Here is a 21,734-nt window from a genome sequence, read left to right on the forward strand (position 1 = left end):
CTATAATTAAATAATAATCATCATAATTAAATGTAATATTAATAACAGTATGAAAATGAATATGAACTAATAATAGTAATCAAAAAGTAATGATATTAATATTAAGTAATGCTTAAAATTATAAATGTTGTAAGATGCCATTAGTGTTTTTACTATATATATATATATATATATATATATATATATATATGATGCTGTTTTTACCATGTTTGATGTGCTAAAATATATATAGATGAAAAAAAACTGCAAAAACTTTAATAATTTAAATGAACATGTTCAAAATATTACTAAGAACTGACAAAAAATAAGAAAATAAAAATTTTTCTAATAAAAACAAATTCAAAATATGACTAGAAACTTTGACTTTGACTTATGACTAGTAAAAAAATATATAACTCCTCAAACTAGTAGTAGAGGATGATTTTTGTCAGTGGTCAGTGGAGCTGGGTCTCTGTGTGAGTGTTGTGCTCTTGTGTTGCAGACAGACGCTGATGACGAGCGACGGCCAGTCGTGAGGAAAGCGCTGTTTCCTCTCTTTCACTCTCAGAGGAGCTTCACGCGCAGCTCCTCTGAGAGAGAGCGCCCCCTCGTGGCCCCAGCACTGGTACAGCAGCCTCACACACACTGTACTGTCCGCTAACTAACACACACTGAACCGTCATTCACTGCACTAATCACTTCTGCTTCGCTGGGCTGGGCGCGCGTGCGTCTCCTCATTGGCTGTCAGGTCTGTGATGTCATCATCTCATTAGAATGACTCCGCCCATGTCTGTATCCTGTGGTTGGCATGTTTCTCTGCAGAAACAGATTGAGGTTGAAAACATATTCATGTCATATTACAGCATAAAGTGAAAAGAGAACTTTAGGAAATGATATTTTGCTTATAATAAATGAAGTGCATTTTATGCAATGCAACAAGACTTCATTTTCATTTCTGAAATGCAAATAAGCGACAAAAAATGTAAAATGCAGTTGTAACATGGTAGTATTTGTGTGCTGAAATTAATGTATGATTCTTAATGTATGAAGAAAATAATGTCTAAACAAACATGAATACTTTGGTTATTAATATTTGGTTATTAGACTAATTATTTATTTTATTATAATAAAAAAAGGTTAAACTTAATTTCTTTTGAAATCATTTTGAATAAAAAATACTTTAAAATAATTTATATAATAATATAATAATATAACGATGCCGTGAAAAGCCATTCGTGCTTTTGCTGTGTCTAATCTGGTTAATTATAATGAAATAATAATCATCATCATCATAATAAAATATATATTAATATATTAATAATAGTATAAAAATTAATACACACCAATAGTCATAAAAACTAATAATAATAATATTATTAGTTAATGCTTAAAATAATAAATATGTTGTTGTAAGATGCCATTAATGTTTTGATGGTCTAATTTGAAAAATCATATAATAAATAAAACATAATAAAAATATAATATAAATAAATTAAATATATTACTTATATATAATATCATAATATGTAATATTATTAGTTATACAGTAATTTTATTATACATAATATTAATATATTTATATTACGTACCATATATATATATATATATATATATATATATATATATATATATATATATATATATAATGATTATAAAATAAAAACAATAATAATATGAAAATTATCAGTGTTGTTACTCTCTAATCTGATTAATAATAATAATAATAATAATAATAATATTAAAGAAAGAAAAGATTATTTAGAAATAAAGAACAAGTATAATGCTTGTATGCGGGGCTGTTGTGATGTGGAGGTGATTGACAGCTCTGTGCGGCCTGTGATTGGTCAGGTGTCGAGTGAGGGGCCGGATCCGGTGCTGATGCAGAAAGCAGCGTCCCGCTCGTACACACACCAGGGCAGCAGACACCGCACTCGCAGCCGAGAGAGAGAACGAGAACGAGAGCGAGAACGAGAGCAGGATCCGGAGCGGGACGCAGACTGGCCCTCGGAGAGAGCCCCAGACACACACTCACAGGTGCTCACACACACTTCAGATCAGACTGGATCAGCAGCAGAGAAAGCATTTCTGATTATTATCAATGTTGAAAACAGTTCTGCTGCTCAATATTTTCGTGGAAACAATGATAGATTTGATATTTTTGGGATTTAATTTTTTCCAGCATTTATTTGAAATAGAAACCTTTTGTAACATTATTAATGTTTTACTGTCACTTTTGACAAATTGAATGCATCCTTAACAAATACAAGTATTATTATTAAAAAAAGTCACACTAACCCCAAACTTTTACATAATGGCTATACAATAACATAACATAAAAATAACTCTATGTATAATGAGCCTAATTTACATAGAAAAAAGGTGTTTTTTAATATTTACAGGAAAATATTATTTCTGGAGTAGATTTTATAGACTGTGATGCATGTGCTATAGGGCTATTTCAAGAAAAACAAATATTATACTTTACATAATGTAATTATAATCAACTTGAAAGTACGTTTTAGTTTTGAAGCAACACAGAAATAATGCATAATAGATTTTATTAAGAGTACATTTATTAATAGTACACTTGTGTGGTTAAAGCTCAATAAGTTATATAATCAAAAGAGTCAGTTTTGGATTTTTATGAATAATGCATTCAATTGCATATACACTGCATATAAAAATAATCAAATAAATACATTTGATTTATAAAAAGGATTCAGTTTTTTGAATAACTTTTTATTATATAAAGGTATAAAAATGATAAATAAATAAACATTTTTTTTTTATAAATTATGTATTAACTTACTAATAAATAAACTATAACATAAAAAAATTATATAAAATATGAAAAAGATTCTGTTTTTGATTTTTTTTTTTGTAAATTCTGTAATAACAAATTACTTATAGATTATTTGCATAGAGATAATGTAAATTATATAAATGTATAAATGTAAAATATTCCATTAAATTTTTTTTATCAATTCTGTATTAACTTCTCAAAAAATAATATATATATATATATATATATATATATATATACTGTATATTTCAAATATAAAAAATAATCAGTTTTTGATTTCTATAAATTATGCTTTAAATTACATAAAAATATATGATATATAAATGTGACCCTGGAGCACAAAAGCAGTGGCACAGATAAATGTACTGATAAAAAATAAATATTTATAGTCTGAATTCACTGGAAGTTGCTTTGGATAAAAGCATCTGCTAAATGCATAAATGTAAGTATTTGTACTAACATCCAACAATACATAGTTTGGGCCAAAATGATCAATTTTTCCTTTATGCCAAAAATCATTAGGATATTAAGTAAAGATCATGTTGCATGAAGATATTTAGTAAATCTCCTACATCAAAACTTAATTTTTGATTAGTAATATGCATTGCTAAGAATTTCATTTTGATAACTTTAAAGATGATTTTCCTCAATTTTTAGATTGTTTTGCACCCTCAGATTCCAGATTTTCAAATATTGTCCTCCTAATAAACCATACATCAATGGAAAGCTTATTTATTCATCTTAAACCATGCGGTGAACAGTAGTTTCCATCGGTGAAGTAAAGCCTTGTTTCTGTCTCAGCCTCTGAAGTCTCTGCGGAAGCTGCTTCATCTCACCACCTCCTCATCCTCCAACCAAACCTCGGCAGATCTCCACTACCCCCTGCCCTCCTCCAAAGGCGGCGGGAGTTTCGTGGAGCCCCGTGGCCTCGGCTCCATGCAGCCCAAGGGCCGTTCGGCTGTGTACGGGGCCCCGGGGCCCCTGGAGTCCGGCTGGCACTCCAGCGCTCTGGGACGTCCCGAGGGAAACCCTTATCCCGACCAGATGAGCTCCAAAGCGGGCCCCACTGGCTTCGCTCGTCACTTTCGTTCACGTTTGCCAAACCTGAATGACCTTAAAGAGACAGCGCTGTGAGTCAGACTCACTCCTAATCTATAAACGTAAAGCACTGGACGTGCTGCTTTAGTTTCTACTCTGGTTGTAGTATATAAATATATCGGATTCTGCATAGCTACTCTTATATTTGGTTAAAGGTTCATGTATAGATGACAGTATTGGCATTTATTTTAAAGTTATAGAATAAGATATTACAGCGTATATATATATAGATATTACGACTTTGTCTTTAAATATTTTCTGTTTATACAATTCAGTGAAAATCGGTAGATATTAAGAGTAACAGTAATTAACGGTAAGAATGCGCGATTATATGTGCGTGTGCTTCCCAGATAGCGCACGTATGTTGCTTTAAATGTCATATTTATGTGTAAATTAATTCTTAAATGTTGTGGATGTCATACTAACACACGACAGGGACGACTAACACTAACAAATAATTCAGATTTGGAGAGTAGTCTCTTCTGCTCAGCGAAGCTGTAATTGTTTGATTTAAAAATACAGTAAAAACTGCAAAATTGTGAAATATTTTTACAATTTCAAACAGCTGTTTTCTATGTGAATATATATTAAACTGTAATTTATTTCTGTGATGCACATCTGTATTTTCAGCATCATTCCTCCAGTCTTCAGTGTGACATGATCTTCAGAAATCGTGAAAATATGATGATTTTTATGATACTTTCTGATAGTTATCAACATTGAAAACATTTATAATGTTACAAATGTCATCAAAGAATCCTGAAAAAATATTGAGTACAAATAACAATCAATAATAGAGCGGAAAATCATCATATTGAAGATCATGTGACTCTGAAGATTAGAATAATGATGCTGAAAATTCAGCGTTGCATCACAAAAATAAATTACAGTTTACAATATATTCATACAGAAAATAGTTATATTCAATTGTAATAATATGTAATTTTTTTTCAGTTTTTACTGTAATTTTTATCAAATAAATGCAGCCTTGGTGAGTAGAGGAGACATTAAAAAGCATAATTATTCCAGACTTGTAGTGTACTGTAGATGATGAAGGGTCTAAAAGGGATGTCCCGACAACATACGTGTACTATCTGGGTTTCGTGTGAGTCTTTTGTTAGTCTTTACAAATCACAGCCAGTGAAATTTCTTAAGCCTTTTAAATAATTGAAGCAAAAACGTCAACCAAATCTGACCAAATCAAATAAAATGTTGTGGCTGCACCTGCAGGCCATTGAGATCCAATGCAAAAAAACAAAAACAAAAAAAAGTGAGACTATATGATGCCTTTTTTTTTTATTCTTAAAGCAAGATTACTTTTTACTATATCTTATCAGTCACTGATTCCCTCAGGTATAGAGTTCTCTGAACACTGCAAATACAGTTTAACATGCAATATCTGGATATCAGATGTCGAAGCTCTTTAGATGGTTTCTGTTTAGGGAAATAGAGCCAGTGTGTGTATACACGAGGAGGAGAAATAATAATAATAATAATTTATTGATTTTATGCAATATGTAATTTCACATTCGCCAGATAATCTTCTAAATAAAGCTCAAGGTTCCTGGAGGCGTTTTGTTTCCTCTCAGCTGGTTTTTACACGTTTGCGCTTTAATGATTCATATGTCAGTCGGGTACAAGAGATGTCAGACGCCAGGATTTTCCTGGAAAACCGAGCTGGATTACACATCAGCGATATGCATCTCATTTTACTTTCAGAGATATGTGTAGGAATTATCCTCAGACCATCTAGATTATTGGAGATATTGATCATGAAGCCGCTAATCCATCACCGTGGTCCTTGTGTCTGAAGTTTATTCATCAGTCTCTTCTACTGCCACACGTTTCATATCGCAGGACTGTCACGATGGATGGTGTTTCGCTCTATATTCATGTGCTCTTCAGCTACAGCGAGGAGTTGAGATGCTAATGATTTCATTTAAATTACCATACGACTGTCTGTTTTAAAAGAACCCATGAATAAATAAAACCAAATCAAACCAAATCGCACGTGAACTGTCCTTTAGTGGTGCACCTGAATGTTTTTTGTCTTGATGTGTAAAACACTACACTAGGAGAGCAAATGCTCATTGCATACAATAGTTTACTTTTTGGTAGCAGATGTCTTCATTGAACTAGTGCAAGGTTAATTTTAGCATTTTAGCATTGCCTGTAATCTACACCCACGTGCTAAAGCTTGTCTTCTTTGAAATGACTTATTTCAGCATCAATAGCAGTTGCTAGGTCGGCACCATCAAAAACAACCTTCCCTTATGGAACCTATTTGGTTTTTAGTTTGAAAACCATAAAAGAACATTCTTGAAACCAAAAATGGACCTTACCAAACAAACTAACAAGCAAAGAACAAAACAACAACACCTAACCATAACGTTGCGGGGAGGTTTTGGTTATAACCAAAATAGAACATGTAGACCTACAGAACATTAAATAATGGATTTTTTTAGGTTTCATTAAAACACACACACACACACACACACACACACACACACACACACACATACACACACACATACACACACACACATATATATATATATATATATATATATATATATATATATATATATATATATATATATATATATATATATATATATATATATATAACCTCCCCAGAACGTTGATATAACCTAAAGAGAACATTTTGGGAATCAAAAATTGTTAGCTGGGTGGTTAGTAATTTCTAAGACTGGATTTTCTATTTTATTTTATTTTATACCGGATTAGCTCAACACTTATCAGTCACATGAAAGAGAGTCTCTTTATGCTAGTGTATTTTTTAGATGAATTACATTAAGACCAGTGTGTGAGTCATCTTCTGGTTATATTTATAGTCATTTATTAGATAATAGTAGTGTATTTTGGTTGTTGTGCTCAGTCAGAAACAGCCGCTAGCAGAGCTAGCTAGCTAATTTATAGCCTTTATTTGTGGTCGTGAATTTTAACTGTTTAATTGCAGTTACGAGGAAGCTCAATGGTTCATGTGTTACATGACTTAACAAATCAATATGGCATTTATTCAATTATCATTTCAGAAAGCAAAATGCACTGTTCCTCTTTTTTGTGAACTTTGCAAAGATCAGCAAGTCATTGATGATAAAGCAGTCCACTTGTTTTAGACCAAAAATGGTTATTTGTTTTATTTCGTACACACAGAAGCTACAGTTGTATGGTATTATTCCAAATTGCCTGTTACCTACTGATCTGAGTATATTTTACTGTAGTATTACTGTAGTGGTTCTTAACCCGTGACGCATTTGTTCATGCACATGAGCAGCTCCAGGCGGAGGGCGATGCGTGTGTGCCAGCCCAGAGGCAGGATCCGCAGATACCGCGCCACGATGGGAGGACGCAACAGGTTCTGGACCGTGGAGGATCGGTCCGTGTTTCCATAAAACACCTGATGGATGAACACAAGTCATAAACATCATTAAATGATTGGGGGGGTGGTGGTACTCACTAGTGACTAATCCAACATTGTCATCAAAAACATTAGCTATGTTTCAAGTATATTCAAAAACTAAACAAATCGTGCATAAAAAGTGTACGCATCTAGGCTAATGTGAAGTTACATGATGAAGTCATACTAGTGCGCGTGTGCATTTTGAGTGCGTTCTTTCACTGCATTATTCGGTGTATTTAAATGCATTTATGAATGCATGTGAATGATCACAAAATTCAAGATATGGGGGTTAGAAAATTATATATTGATATCATTTTATGTAGTTAATCAATATCACACGTAGAGTGCCATTTCAGTATTTCTCCAAAAATCTGCATGATTAAAATGTGATATTAAGTTACTACAAACAATATTTTAATTACAGATACAAAATGTAGCAGAATAATGTAATATATGAATGAATAATAGCCTAAAGAAATAATGGCCTTTCTTCTTGTGAAGCACTTTGTGACTTTTTTGTCTGTGAAAAGTGCTATAGAAATAAAGCTTACTTACTTGTCATTATAGAACCTGTTTAGCACAAAAGGTTCTTTGGAGTTGAGTAAAGAACCCTTTGGTTCTATAGAGAACCCAATGAACCCTTTTTACTAAGAGTGTGTTGTCATAACGTTCACCTTGGAGATTGAAAATGTTTCTTTTTTGAGATCCCAGGAGCAAGAGGGTCTGGCTGCAGACTTGCACTCTCAGACACTTGCACTTCCGCTAGTGACATCACTTGCAGTCTTTATTTTTTATTTTGTTGAATTTTTTTTATAACATTTTATAACAGTAGCCAGGTGGCGAAGACAAGAAAAAAGAAACTAAATTACAATGTCACTTGCAATCGCTACTTGCACTCTCCGCTACCTGTGACGTCATTTGCAATCGTCACAAATCGTGCATGTTGCCAATGGAGACAAGATGCTGTGGTGGTGATTAAACGATTAAACCTAATTTATTACAATAACGTACAGGGTCCTGCAAGAAAAAGACAAGACCGGCAAATCCGTTGCCAGAACACCAGAATATGAACGTTTTCGCAAAGATACTATTAAAATATAAAATTAAATTTACAGTTCATTATTTTAATGAATATATATTTTCAAAATTATATTTACAATTTCACGCACTGCGTTCTGTACTCGTCTGCTTGCCTGTGTGGAGCTGATCCTTTTAAAATCACTTAATGCATTTCATAATGCACGTTCATATTTGCTGGTCTGTATAAACATTGAGTCAACAACAAGACATATAGGCTAGGCCTATTGAACTGTCTTTATCATCTTAGTCTGTTATTAGGCCACATTAAGCGCATAATTTTGCGCATTGTGTTCATAGCCATCTGCTTGCCTTGTAGGACATTACAAAATAAATATATTTGTAAGTAAATGTTATGAAATTAGAGAACTAAGCCAATAGTAGCGCTGGCGGTGTCATTTGATTTGGATGGGAACTTCAGATTGTGAATCATTTGAGTCAGTTCGGGAGTTCAGAGCTTGATTAGTTTGAGTCAGTTTAGGAGTTCAAAGCGGATTTGCAAATAATTTGAGTCATTTTGGGAGTTCGGAGTATGGAGCGTGAATCACTTGAACCAGTTTGAGAGTTCGGAGTGGGTTTACGAATCTTTTGAGTTAGTTCGGGGATAGCAAACCATTTGAATCAGTTCTGGAGTTCGGAGCAGCTTCGCGAATCATTTGAGTCAGTTCGGGAGTTCGGAGCGGGATCGCGAATCATTTGAGTCAGTTTGGGCATCGCGAATCAATCATTTAAATCAGTTCGGGAGTTCGTAGCAGGATCGCGAATCATTTTAGTCAGTTTGGGGATCGCGAATCATTTTAGTCAGTTTGGACATCGCGAATCATTTGAGTCAGTCTGGGGATCGCGAATCATTTAAATCAGTTCGGGAGTTCGTAGTAGGATCGCGAATCATTTGAGTCAGTTCTGGAGTTCGGAGCGGGATCGCGAATCCAGGGCTCTCAAGTGTCACGCATTGAGCGTGACAGTCACTCATTTCGTTCTTTTGTCACGCACTCCCGCCACACATTGTATTTCTCACGCAGAAAAACTATTTATAATATATAGTTAATAAAAGTTATCTGGTCGCGCCGCTCTCACTTTGGAAACCGTCAGGAATCAAGCGCGTCTCCCCTGGAGTTCAGCCAATCAAAAAAAAGAAATAGGCTACACAAAAGCCAATCAGAAAATAGCACTAATGTATCTGGGTAAGATTTAAAGCAACAACCAATGAAAAAAAAGCATCCTGGAATTGTTCACCATCTTCCTCGTTCACCCACAGAGGAAACCACTGAGCTCCCAGCATCATTTTGAGCACAAAGTAAGTAATGATCTCCTGTTACAACAAATTCACAACTTGTTTGACACAAACAATGACAACTTGACTGCTGTTAGAGAATGTTTCCCAGATAATTAGCATCAGTTTTTCATGAGTGTCTGTTACTTAGCCAACAGGACTCACTGCACCAACTGCCTGGTAATGCTTTGAAGTCACATAGGGAGATTAACCTGTATGCTTATTAACAACAAATACACCTTTTCTATGGATTTAGTGGTCTTTCTGATGATGGAATATGGATACAAAATTTTTAAAAGTATGGTATCCCAATATAAACATATTCACCCCTCTGCCATTTGGTAGAAAATATAAGATCATCAGAAACAGCTCTAGTAGATTCAGAGACAGCTTCTATCCTCAAGCCATCAGAATGCTGAACTTTACTCAACCATCTTCACTCTCCTAAATGTACACTTGTCACTTTTTAGAATTAATCATTCAACCTAAATTAATCCTTTTTTTTTACCTCTTCTATTTATCTACTTTCTATTTTTTTTTTAAAATTCTGTAAAGTTGAGATTACTTTGAGCACAACAAATTTCATGACTGATAAATGTTATTTATGTGTACTATATGACAAGTTTCAAAAACTTGAAACTTGTATAACCCAGAGATATATCCTATAAGAAGCCTGTATTTGACTAGCTTTCTCTGTCTTCTGTCTCACTGATAGAAAAACTTGAGGGGGGGGGGGGGGGGGGGGTTGTCACTCTTGCCTGTCTTCAAAACTTGAGAGCCCTGCGAATCATTTGTCAGTTTGGGGATCGCGAATCATTTGAGTCAGTTCGGGAAGTCGGAGCGGGTTCACGAATCATTTGAGTCAGTTTGGGGATCGCAAATCATTTGAATCAATTGGGGAGTTCGGAGCGGGATCGCGAATCATTTGAGTCAGTTTGGGGATCGCGAGTCATTTATATCAGTTCGGGAGTTCAGGCAATGATTCAAAGCTTAGGCTACGATATGAAACGAATGAATGGAATAAGCAAAGCGCGCTCACCAATCAAACAGCCACGCTGCGCGTCTCAGTCTCTCAAAAACCAAACCAGTTCTCTCTCAAGAGTAGGCTGATCAGCTTAGATAAGGATAGGCCTACATTGTCTACTTGGCCTTCAGGTTTGCATCTTTATCTTTTGCTGGTTTGGGCGGCACACACACATCTGTTTATGTTCACTAAACATTATAGACTCGCTTAAAGTGTTTTGTGCCACTGAATCGATGCATTGAATTGATTCAGTCGTTTTCAGATGATCACTTAACGCTTGTCATGACATCACTCTGCTTGCATGATAAATATTATTTTAGAAATTAATAATTATTTTAGTTTAACACGACATACTTGTCCAGTGATAACTACGGAAAAAAAGATAAAAAGAAATAACGATCTCATCAAGTAACCGTACAACATTGTATCCGAATGCAGATACGAAAAATGTTGTGATTGTTACAGATACAAATACTGGCTCTTACATGAAAATTTTAATATGTTATGTCATAATTATAAAGTTTTTAAAATGTAAACATGTAATTGTTGCATAAGGCTATACATTAATAAGTGTTTGTCAGTTTGTGCAAAGGACTACAGATATTATCTTCCGGTTTCATAGACAAGGTGTAAGCTTAGTCCCAGACAAAAAAAAAAAAAAAAACCCTTAATGAAACTTGCACTGACAGATATTAAAATATGAAATAGTTTCATTGTTTAGTCTCAAGATGCACACCAGTAGTGTACATGTTACTTAAATGTCTTAATTGAACTATGGCCTAATCCTAGTTTAACCTAAACCCTTTCTGTGAAACCGGGCCTATCATACATGGGCCCTGTGTTTTTGGATAGGAAACTTTACAGAAAATAGGCAATAATGTGTTAAAACTCTATTGTTTTGTCACTTAATAGTGATAGAAAGATGGATGGATAGATAGATAGATTGATAGATAGATCGATAGATAGATAGATAGATAGATAGATAGATACGGATGGATGTGTATGGTTGGATGGATAGTAGATAGAAGAAGTGGCCAGTATTAAAACTTCACAGTGTTACTGATGTTTTTTTCACATTGGATCAAACATCAGTTTTAAGAGGAATCCTATTGATTTTACTCATAAACACTCTTGTATTTTGAGGATTTTACCCTGTTATTCCCGGTCTGGTCTTTGTAATAGATCCAGTTGAGGTTTTCTTTGGTTCGGTACTGCAGGCTGTATTTCGTTGTCCATTCGTCAGCATCACAGCGGCCCTGAGCTAGGATACCCGAGACCACCCGCACCTCCTGGAGGTCGATCTGAAGCCACTGATTCGTGTCCTGGAACTTGGATAGCCAAGCACAGCTGCGACAAAGCGGGAAGTCAGTCAGTGTCCGCTTTATTATGACCCCACACAAGTTAAATCAGATTTAGCGCTAGTCGTTTTGGTAATGGTGAAACCCAAGCTTTAATTTCAGGCTGAATTTAGTGCGGCTAGAAGGTTTTTCTGAGACACTTACCCAAACCCTTGACTGTTCAGTCTGGCTTTATTTGGGGTCCATGAAGAGAACCAGCCCACATACTGATCCTGGTTTGAACAGGTAAGCTGCTCCGCCATCACTGACCCGGACTCAAACCCCAGCGGTTTGTGGTAGGGACACTCTGATTGGAAACAAGGAGCATTAAAAACATCAGGTCATGCCCACCATCTCAAGAACAACATATTAAATGTGATTTACACAAGCAGGGCCAACTTCTGAACTGAACTGGGAAATTACAGAACAATGCATTTTTCCGTTTATGTGTACAATTTTAGAAAAAGTTGTCTGCTCAATTGTGCTCCTTCCTGCTAAAAAATAAATAAATAAAAATAACTATAACGAATTTCAGTCAGGTTTCATCATGGCATAGAAACTGCACTTGTTAAAATTACAAATGACTTGCTTCTTGGGTAATACTAAGGCTGCTTCTTATTGCTAGCTTTACTTGATCTTAGTACTATGTTTCGACACTATTGATCATGACATATTCATTGATTGATTACAAAACTATACAGGTATTAAAAGAGCAGGCTTTAAAATGGTTTACTAAGATCCTACATCTCTGATCACTACCACTTTTAAACATGCAATCATCTCAGTTAAATCCAATAAAGTATGAAGTGCCACAATGATCTGTCCTAGGCCCTCTGCTATTTTCAGTATATATGTTGCCCCTTAGTAATATTATTAGAAAATACAGGATTAGTTTCCACTGTTATGCTGATGATGCTCAACTATATATCTTAACAAGACCAGATGAAACTTCTAAATTATCTAAGCTAACAGAGTGTGTTAAAAATGTAAAAGATTGGATGACCAATAATTTTCTATTAAATTCAGATAAGACAAAGTTATTACTTACTGGACCAAAAAAACAGTGCAAAGAATCTTGTAGTTTATAATTTGCAACTAGACGGATGTACTGTTACTTCCTCTACAGTCAGAAATCTGGGTGTTTTATTAGACAGCAACTTGTCTTTTGAAAATCATATTTCCAATGTTACAAAAACTGCATTCTTCCATCTTAGAAACATTGCCAAGCTACGAAACATGTTATCTGTTTCTGATGCAGAAAAGCTAGTTCATGCATTCATGACCTCTAGACTGGACTATTGTAATGCACTTCTAGGTGGTTGTCCTGCTTCTTCAATAAACAAGCTACAGGTAGTCCAAAATGCAGCAGCTAGAGTCCTTACCAGGTCAAGAAAATATGATCATATTACCCCAATTTTACAGTCTCTGCACTGGCTACCTATTAAGTTCCGTATCAGTTACAAATTATCATTACTTACCTATAAGGCCCTAAATGGTTTAGCTCCAGCGTACCTAACTAGACTTCTACCACGCTACAACCCATCACGCACCCTAAGGTCACAAAACACTGGACTTTTGGTAGTTCCTAGGATAGCAAAGTCCACTAAAGGAGGTAGAGCTTTCTCACATTTGGCTCCCAAACTCTGGAATAGCCTTCCTGATAATGTTCGGGGTTCAGACACACTCTCTCTGTTTAAATCTAGATTAAAAACACATCTCTTTCGCCAAGCATTCACATTATGTATTGTACTTCAGTTACATCTGATCAAATGAACATTGTTAACAGTTAACATTATTTTGCATGGGTTCAACACATTTTTTGCTTTGTTGGAACAGCCACTACGCTAATTTTTATCTATTTGGTGTCCTTTGGTAACTAGGAATTACACAGGCTTCAGTCTGGATCCAACCCTTACAAACATCTGAGAAAAGATGATGCCAACCCCTCAGATGACGCTCAGACAACATACAAAACTACCATATTTTGCTATTAATTTGATTGCAAAACATATAATCATTGGCGGTAATAAGAAACCATATGTTTCTGCCATATGGCCATTAACTTGAGATAGTCACCACTGAAACGAATTACTAAATATAATTTACTAAATATTTTCCAGCAGTTTGTGATTGGGCAGGACTATTTCAGTCCCGGTAATCTTGGCATCACAATCATTAGGCATGAGATTATCCACTGATACTCTGTACTCTCACTCAGAGTCACCATCACTCTCTCATTCTCATTCTGATGGTCTCTCGCTCATCTCGTCTCATCGTCTCCATCACACAGTCCTCTAGGTCTCTTTTTCCTGATCTGTTAATAATTTGATCGTTATGTCTGCTGCTCTGTCAAACTGGGGTCAGAGGGCGGTTCATGTGTTATCAGTTTTAGCTGATGCATTATGGATGATCGTTACTCACGTAATCACTCTAAAGCCTGTTGGCCTCATGCCCTGAATCAGTAAGCATGCACTTCTGAAGGGACAGAGAGGTGCTCTTGTCTCTAATCTTTTCAGTGACAATTAATGCTGCATGACCTTGCATGTTTATGCCATTCAAGACACACATGGTCCAGACAACATTGTTTATGCATGTAAACACATACAGACATGCATGTTTATCTAATGCTCTTCAACCGTCCAGTTGAGCATGTATATTCACTTATGCACTGATAATTAACAAGCGATCTAATATGTTTAACCCAGATATTGGGAACAGTAAACAATTTAAAAAAAAAAAAGGTAAATTAATTTGTATTTCCTGTTAGCTGAATTTCACGATATGAAAACTAGCTAAAGTTCTGTGAATCTTAAAGCAATGAATACTGTATATCTATATCCATCCATATGTGTACATTTTTCGTCAACCTGGTCAACACATTTGTATCTGTGTATTATGTATCTGTGTTTGATGTTTGTATGGTTTAATGAAAAAGAAAGACGGGAAAATCAGAAGAAAGATTCATTATACGCACTCCGAAGTTCAGATTTGAATCGAAAGATTAACGAACCCGCTTAGATGTATCTGATTGTATTAGTCTATATTGAGTCTCTGTTGAGTGATAGTCAATGTGAAATAGCAAATGGGAGAAATGGATGAACACAAAACAGGTGAAGTGTGTTGAAAAATGGAGAGATTGAGATGGGGGGTGTAAACTTTTGAACATGATGATTCTTCTCATTTTGTTTAACCATAAATTTTTTTTCCTTAAGTACTGGACTTCAGAAGCTACATTAATACTAACATGTTTCCCAGAAGACAAAAAAGTACAATTCATCATCCAATTTAACAAGTTTACACCCCTCGTCTCTTAATGAAATGAGTGGCCTTCTTGAGCATCAGTACGTGTTTTCTCCTTTTGTAATAGTTATGTAATAGTTAATAGTTAGTAGAGTCCCTCAACTGTCTTCAGTGTTAAAAGATAGATTTCAAAATCACAGTCACTTCTGGAAAGGGTTAAAAAATGCAGAAGATGTTGAAAAAAACAAAGAATGTGCTGGAGCTGGATGATTTTTCTGAATAACAGCAGGAAGTTGAACTACTCAGGACCAACAATGGACTCATTAAAAATCCCTTCTTATTTTGTTTCAATTATTTACATTTTGCACATTCTGCAAAGGGTATGTAAACGTATGTGCACAACTGTGTGTGTGTGTGTGTACTGACCCGGCATGCAGTCCAGATAGGGGCTGTGTGTGGATGGCGTGGTGCTGATGGAGGTCCAGGTGGCTGGAGTTCCTGTGGGTCGTGGCTCCTGACAGTCACAGTTACAGCCCATCGGCGTTTGATTCTCCACCACTTGCTTCACACTCACCTCATCATCATCTTCATAAGTCCATGTCATCTCTAACTCCTGACACACATGTACAATAGTCTCACACACTGTCATGCAGTATAACAACACACACACCTGTACACGTACACACACATTTAAACTTACCCCCTGTGTATTTACGCCAATGAAAACTGTAAGAGATCAGAGAGATACAGGTCTCAATTAAAGAAATGTATATCCCAGTACAGTCAAAAATACATTTTTAACTGGCCAAAGTATAAATATATGGTTAAAATAAGTTGAAAGCCAGTGAAATATGCTTTTGAAATTTAAAATATATTTCAATCTTCATATGAAAGTGCCGTCTGAAATTTTTATCTAAAATATGGATTTTAAATCATGTTTCTCTGCTTGGGTTGAGTCATTTTACTCTAATTGCAATGCATAGGTCCTTTTCTATGCAATTTGAGTTAAATATCTGAACATAACTATAGGGGAAAAAAATCCTAATTTTGAACAAAAATTTCTGACTGCACTTAAAGGCTTTTGCATCTGAACACTTCATATGTATTTCAGGAGCAAGAAAATATTTTCTTATACTTTTTTGTATTATAGGAGCCTACATATAGGCTGTATCTAAAAAAGAAAAAAAAGTAGAGCAAAATTTTGAATTTTGAATTTTTTATGTTTTAAATATTTTACAACTCAATTATTATTATTATTATTATTATTTTTTATAAATGTGACATATGGGAATGCATTTTTTTCTTGGACTGAAATATATTGAGGGGGAAATGTATTTTAAAATGTTTAATATATATATATATATATATATATATATATATATATATATATATATATATATATATATATATATATATATATATATATATATATATAATATATATATTTTTTTTTTTTACATATTGGTAGAAAATATATTTAGGTAGCCTAAATATATTTAGAAACTTTCTAATTCTATGAGCGTAGCTAGGATATGCCTACAACGATAAAAACAGCAACAGACGATATCGGTGGAATCAGATTTGGAGCGACTTTTATAGGTTATTTCCCCGCCAATGCACGATTAAAAAATAAATAATTCGACAGCCAATCAGAATCCACAAACAGCTCAAGCATTTAAAGCGGCATTAGACAAAACTTATAAAGCGTGCTTAAAATAATCATAATCTGTTATCGGTGTAATCGGTCCTTTAAAATCATTAAAGTAATAATTTCCATAAATGAATCACTTTGCACACGTTTTGTTCTATTTTATCCATTTATCCCTTTACTGCTAGATATTAAGAAGATCTGCTAGAGTCTAAATACATAACTGTCAAGTTCCAGATGGTGTGTCCAGCTCTCACATCACACACACTTTGTACCTTGAGTCAGCAGCAGCAGAAACACACTGAGGATCTTCACGTCCATCTTGATGGTCAGGTCTAGTGTGTTATGAACAGCAGCGGTCAGTGTGCTCTGGATTACTGTAATCCACCGAAGCCATACATCCAATAATAGTCCTGATCACCTCGGCCTGCCCTCTTTCTGTTCACAGGTTGCTCTTTTAGATCTCAGGAAGCTTGATAGAGTTCTAGGTTGGGATTCAATGTTGTACCCACTTTTGTTTCTTTTGAAATCTACAAATGCTTAAAGTAATTCATTAAACCATGTCTTTGTTTTCTCTTGATTAAACAATAGTTTTACATAAACAGTTTAAAAGTAGTGAGTTGTAAATAATAATAAAATAAAAAATAGATCTTGGATCTTTTTTAGTGCATGCTATTATTAAAGCTTCGTTTTCATTCGGGTTAAATTCAATATGTTGATATAGGCCTATATTAATAGCTAATTAAGACTTTTTCAGTTGCATATAAAATTCTCAAAACATAAGACACTGAAAAATTGTAATCTGGTTAATTAACTGGTTTTTATTCAAGTCAACATATTTTAGGCCTATTTGATCAATAAATCAGGCTAGTCATTTATATATATATAAAAAAAGATGCATTAAATCAGGTGGAAAAATAATTGCAGGTATTTGCATGTTACATGCTTTTACTAAAAAAACGAACTAAGTTAGAAAAAAGAAAAAGAACTGATATATAAATGTGTGAGAACAAATAATTACAAGTCTAATTTGAAGATTATGATATGAAAACTATGATTTATCATCGCACTGTATGGAGCTTTGGTTCGTGTGAATGCTTTAATTAGGTTAATAAGCTCTAATTAAGGCTGAAATGTTTCACCTGTGCTAAGATGAGCTGAGACACAATAAACAGCTCTGTCTCAGGCTCTGTGACCAGCAGCGATCATGAAAGCATCATCTGACAGGAGCCTGAAGTCTCTGAACACGTCCAGGAGAACCGGCTGGACGCGCAAACGGAGTACCGAGGCGTATTCCGCTTACATTTACAAGATCGAGAAGGTGTGCTAATGCAAACAATGCCCGACTATAATTTGTATTTTTTTTTTGTATCTGTTGTGGGAAGCTAGTTCAAAAGCGTTTCATTTATTTGCTTGTTTTAAATTCATTTTTCCCCCTTTTCTTTTAAGGAGGTGTCTGAGGACGTGAGTGACGCCGTCTCTTTGATGCGCCGCCTGTCCGACGCGCACGCGCAGATGAGCGCCGAGGCCGCGCGACTCTCCAAGTTCAACCGGCGACGCGTCATCACGCAGCGAGAGCTGCACGCAGCCGCGAAAAAGCTCCTGATGGCTGATATTTAAGTGTCGCATTTAGACTTTTTAGATTTAATAAAGATGTTTCCGCTTTTAAAAAGTCTTTACGCCACTTATTATCATCTGAACAAATTTATCCAGACTAAATGCCAAGAAAGGCTGGGTGTTCTCTTAAAGCCTGTCACTTTAAAAACTTGGCCTACTGTACCTTTAAACATAAGTCTAATGATAGCCTATGGATTTTGATTTTTAAAGCATTTTGCTAGTTTATTGAAGACCTCCTATTTTTAAAATACTTGGACTATAACAAAAGTCAATCTTTCTTTTTAAGATTCACTAAAAAAAAAAAAAAAAAAATCAGAATTATTCCGAGTATACAACATTTGTTTACGCACACTTCTAAACTTTAATACCAGGATAATGTTATACGTGAGTTTTCATTATTCCAAAACCTAGATTTTCGGTTAATTCTATCAGAAAACGGTTAATCTGTGGTCCATGTGGATGTTTGTCACGGGGCGGCGCTGTAACATCAGTAGACTTGACACAAACAGCCAGTTTGTTGTTTTAAATTATAAATCAACAGGGATTTTAATGAAGCTTCTTGTTAATGCTCAAACATTTTGTCCAACAGATTGTAATTAATAAATTGTAAGCGTTTCTAGCATCTGACACGCACGTGACACTTGCCCCGGATTGACATTTCAGAAAGAGCTCAGTGTAGTACAACCTATGAGTACAACACGACGCCTAATAATAAAATTAAATCGTAAAATAAATTTGTATATAAAATCAGCCTATCATTTATGAAAGTATTATAAATGAAATGTTGTTCTTTGTTGTATTTGACGTCACTTAATTACCCAGAGCTATTTAATCTGATGTTCAAAAATACAAGTTTACACTGTACTCTGAGTGCATTAACAGTCACAGCTGTTAACAATAAAATGAAATGCATAATTATGCAAATACGGGGTTATTTATCACAAAAGCAATTAGGCCACGATAGACCAAATGTTTTAAACAGATACAGAAAGAACAAAGGCTTTTATTTTTGACATTGTACGTGATCCTCTGATGTGTATTCCCTTTTAAAACCCTGCCCACCTTGGCTTTAAATCGTTTGACAATCGCCTTCCAGCAACATTGACGGGGGTGTGACTCTAGCGCTGACTGGCGCAAGTATCCTCCAATCAACTGCCTGGCTCCCGAGTGGGCGGGGATAACGGTCTTCTTTCCACCAATGAAAACCCCCCGAGCGAACCCTCCGTCCAATGAGCGACGAGTCGTCAGCTGACGCTGTTTAGCATTTATTGTACACAAGACTCGGACTAAGACAGACGCGAATCACTGTGAATCCAGAACTCATGTGAATTCATCGTTCATTTACAAACTAACCTCTTCATAAAGGTACTGTACGTTATCATTTCTTTTCCGAACAAGCTTGTAAACGCCTCGCGTGACTGGACGTGTAAACAGCAGCGTGCATTGGAGATCACATGCGCGTGTTAGTTTAAGCAAATGCGTTAATTAGCCTTTTACAATCAAATGTGTTAAAAGCAAAATCTGCTTTTAAGTTTTGTGCATTTGATCTTTGAATTAATTTATGATGTTAATATTTCTATCAGCGAAGCCCAACCCTGTGCATATGAACTGGCTCTTGAAAACATGCGTGCAAGTTCAACAATTTAATAATCAATATCATCACAATATCCGCATGACATGCATTTTAACAGTGTATTATTATTGCAACAACGATATTTATGATAATAAAAAATTAAAAAATAACATAAATATTATTATTATTATTATTATATATATATATATATTATGCTATTATAGAAACATTAAAATTTGAAAAATTATATACATTTGTATGTATATGTGCCTTATTATATATTTTTAATGCATTAGAGATGTTAAATGTGTCAGATGCATCGAGTTTGTGTTTTTTTGTTTTGTGTGTGTGTGTGTGTGTGTGTGTGTATATATGTGTGTGTATATATATGTGTATATGTATATATGTGTATATGTTACTTTTTTATTTCAACAATATTGCATTTCAGTTATTTAAATATATGTATATTATTTCTGTTAGCATTCATTTCAAGTAAATAATTTTTTAGTGTTTTTTATTTCATGGATGCCATTTATATAAATATTAAATTGTGAAAATAGTAAAACATGAAAAATAATAATTAAATGTGCATTTTTACATGTTTTCTGAGTTTATCATCATGATTTGATGCAATGATAATTTGAATGACTCTGTGCCACTGATCCTGAGTGTCTTTGATTGTTTATTTCACATTTACTGGGCTTTTATTTAACCATGGGACATTATGTATGTAGTGAATGGGTCAGATCTACACTCCTGTTCTTGGCTCATCTCTCTTGCTGTCGTCCTCAGATGCAGTTCATGCTGTTGTTCAGCAGACAAGGCAAGCTCCGTCTGCAGAAATGGTACGTTCCTCTGTGCGATAAGGAGAAGAAGAAGATCACGCGGGAGCTGGTGCAGACCGTTCTGGCACGCAAACCCAAGATGTGCAGCTTCCTGGAGTGGAGGGATCTGAAAATCGTGTATAAAAGGTGAGTAGAGCGGCTTTGAGGTTTTGCGTTGTTTTACGTCTTACTGATGAAAACACACAATGTTAACCTGTTTTTGAGTGACCCATCATCGACCCATCCCACACTTGAAATTCTAACTTCAATATGATACCTTAAAAAAAGTTTGGTGGCGATCAGTCGGCTAATTTCTAAAAAAAGAGATGTATTTATATGATGGATTTTAATGTAGGCTTTTATTCATATGTAAGCATTGTTTCAATCAATATGCAGAATTTGCCATTTTTGTCGGCGGACTTTTAACTTTAAAGATGGTGTGTATTGACAACCGTCTGCCTTGCACAGATATATTCCAGACAAATAACAATATGCAGTTTTCATTTATATGCAGTCTATTGCTGATGATCGCATTATTTATCATATGCATCTGTTTACACAAGTTTTTCACGCCCTGTTCACGTGTGTTTTTTTTCGGGAGGTTTTGTACTCATTCAGAAGATGTGTAATAGCGCCCCCAAGTGTATAACAGTGAAAAGACGTAAAAACTCATAATTTGCGGGGAAGCGTTGTCTTCTAAATTACAAGATTACTCATCAGTGGCGGATAAAGAGTTAAAGTAACCTGAAGTAACCTGGTCTTACTCTTGAATTACGTTCATTTCCGCGTCTATTTGTGCTTGAAATGACACATACGC

General features: G+C 34.9%; 4 protein-coding genes across 13 annotated transcripts in view; 3 read left to right on the forward strand and 1 right to left on the reverse strand.

Moving 5' to 3' along the window:
- LOC128012060 (cyclin-dependent kinase-like 5) overlaps positions 1 to 5,885 on the forward strand; it is a 49,387-nt gene extending 43,502 nt beyond the window's left edge. For 4 of the 5 annotated variants that reach the window (XM_052594978.1, XM_052594981.1, XM_052594979.1 and 1 more), the window contains 3 exons: positions 482 to 604; positions 1,828 to 2,013; positions 3,584 to 5,885. In XM_052594978.1, the coding sequence (XP_052450938.1) occupies positions 482 to 604; positions 1,828 to 2,013; positions 3,584 to 3,916 (642 nt within the window). In that variant the 3' untranslated portion in view covers positions 3,917 to 5,885. The remainder of the gene's footprint in view (positions 1 to 481; positions 605 to 1,827; positions 2,014 to 3,583) is intronic. The other variant, XM_052594982.1, reaches the window with a different exon arrangement.
- A 951-nt stretch (positions 5,886 to 6,836) lies between these two features.
- Positions 6,837 to 17,307, reverse strand: LOC128011965 (retinoschisin-like). Its single transcript, XM_052594795.1, has 6 exons — positions 17,179 to 17,307; positions 15,956 to 15,981; positions 15,682 to 15,868; positions 12,181 to 12,322; positions 11,830 to 12,025; positions 6,837 to 7,301 (listed from the first exon to the last, which is right to left on the reverse strand). The coding sequence occupies exons 1-6, from the start codon at positions 17,222 to 17,224 to the stop codon at positions 7,143 to 7,145; spliced, it is 756 nt and encodes a 251-aa protein (XP_052450755.1). The 5' UTR covers positions 17,225 to 17,307; the 3' UTR covers positions 6,837 to 7,142.
- Positions 17,308 to 18,056: 749 nt separating this feature from the next.
- Positions 18,057 to 18,575, forward strand: LOC128011968 (histone H2B.1, sperm). The gene is made up of 2 exons (XM_052594804.1): positions 18,057 to 18,224; positions 18,353 to 18,575. The coding sequence occupies exons 1-2, from the start codon at positions 18,111 to 18,113 to the stop codon at positions 18,521 to 18,523; spliced, it is 285 nt and encodes a 94-aa protein (XP_052450764.1). The 5' UTR covers positions 18,057 to 18,110; the 3' UTR covers positions 18,524 to 18,575.
- A 1,159-nt stretch (positions 18,576 to 19,734) lies between these two features.
- The window catches only part of LOC128011966 (AP-1 complex subunit sigma-2-like), a 28,944-nt gene continuing 26,944 nt past the window's right edge, over positions 19,735 to 21,734 (forward strand). For all 6 annotated transcript variants that reach the window (XM_052594800.1, XM_052594797.1, XM_052594801.1 and 3 more), the window contains exons 1-2: positions 19,735 to 19,885; positions 20,886 to 21,064. In XM_052594800.1, the coding sequence (XP_052450760.1) occupies positions 20,886 to 21,064 (179 nt within the window). In that variant the 5' untranslated portion in view covers positions 19,735 to 19,885. The remainder of the gene's footprint in view (positions 19,886 to 20,885; positions 21,065 to 21,734) is intronic.

Source organism: Carassius gibelio, chromosome B23 (assembly GCF_023724105.1).
Source record: "Carassius gibelio isolate Cgi1373 ecotype wild population from Czech Republic chromosome B23, carGib1.2-hapl.c, whole genome shotgun sequence".
NCBI lineage: Eukaryota > Metazoa > Chordata > Actinopteri > Cypriniformes > Cyprinidae > Carassius > Carassius gibelio.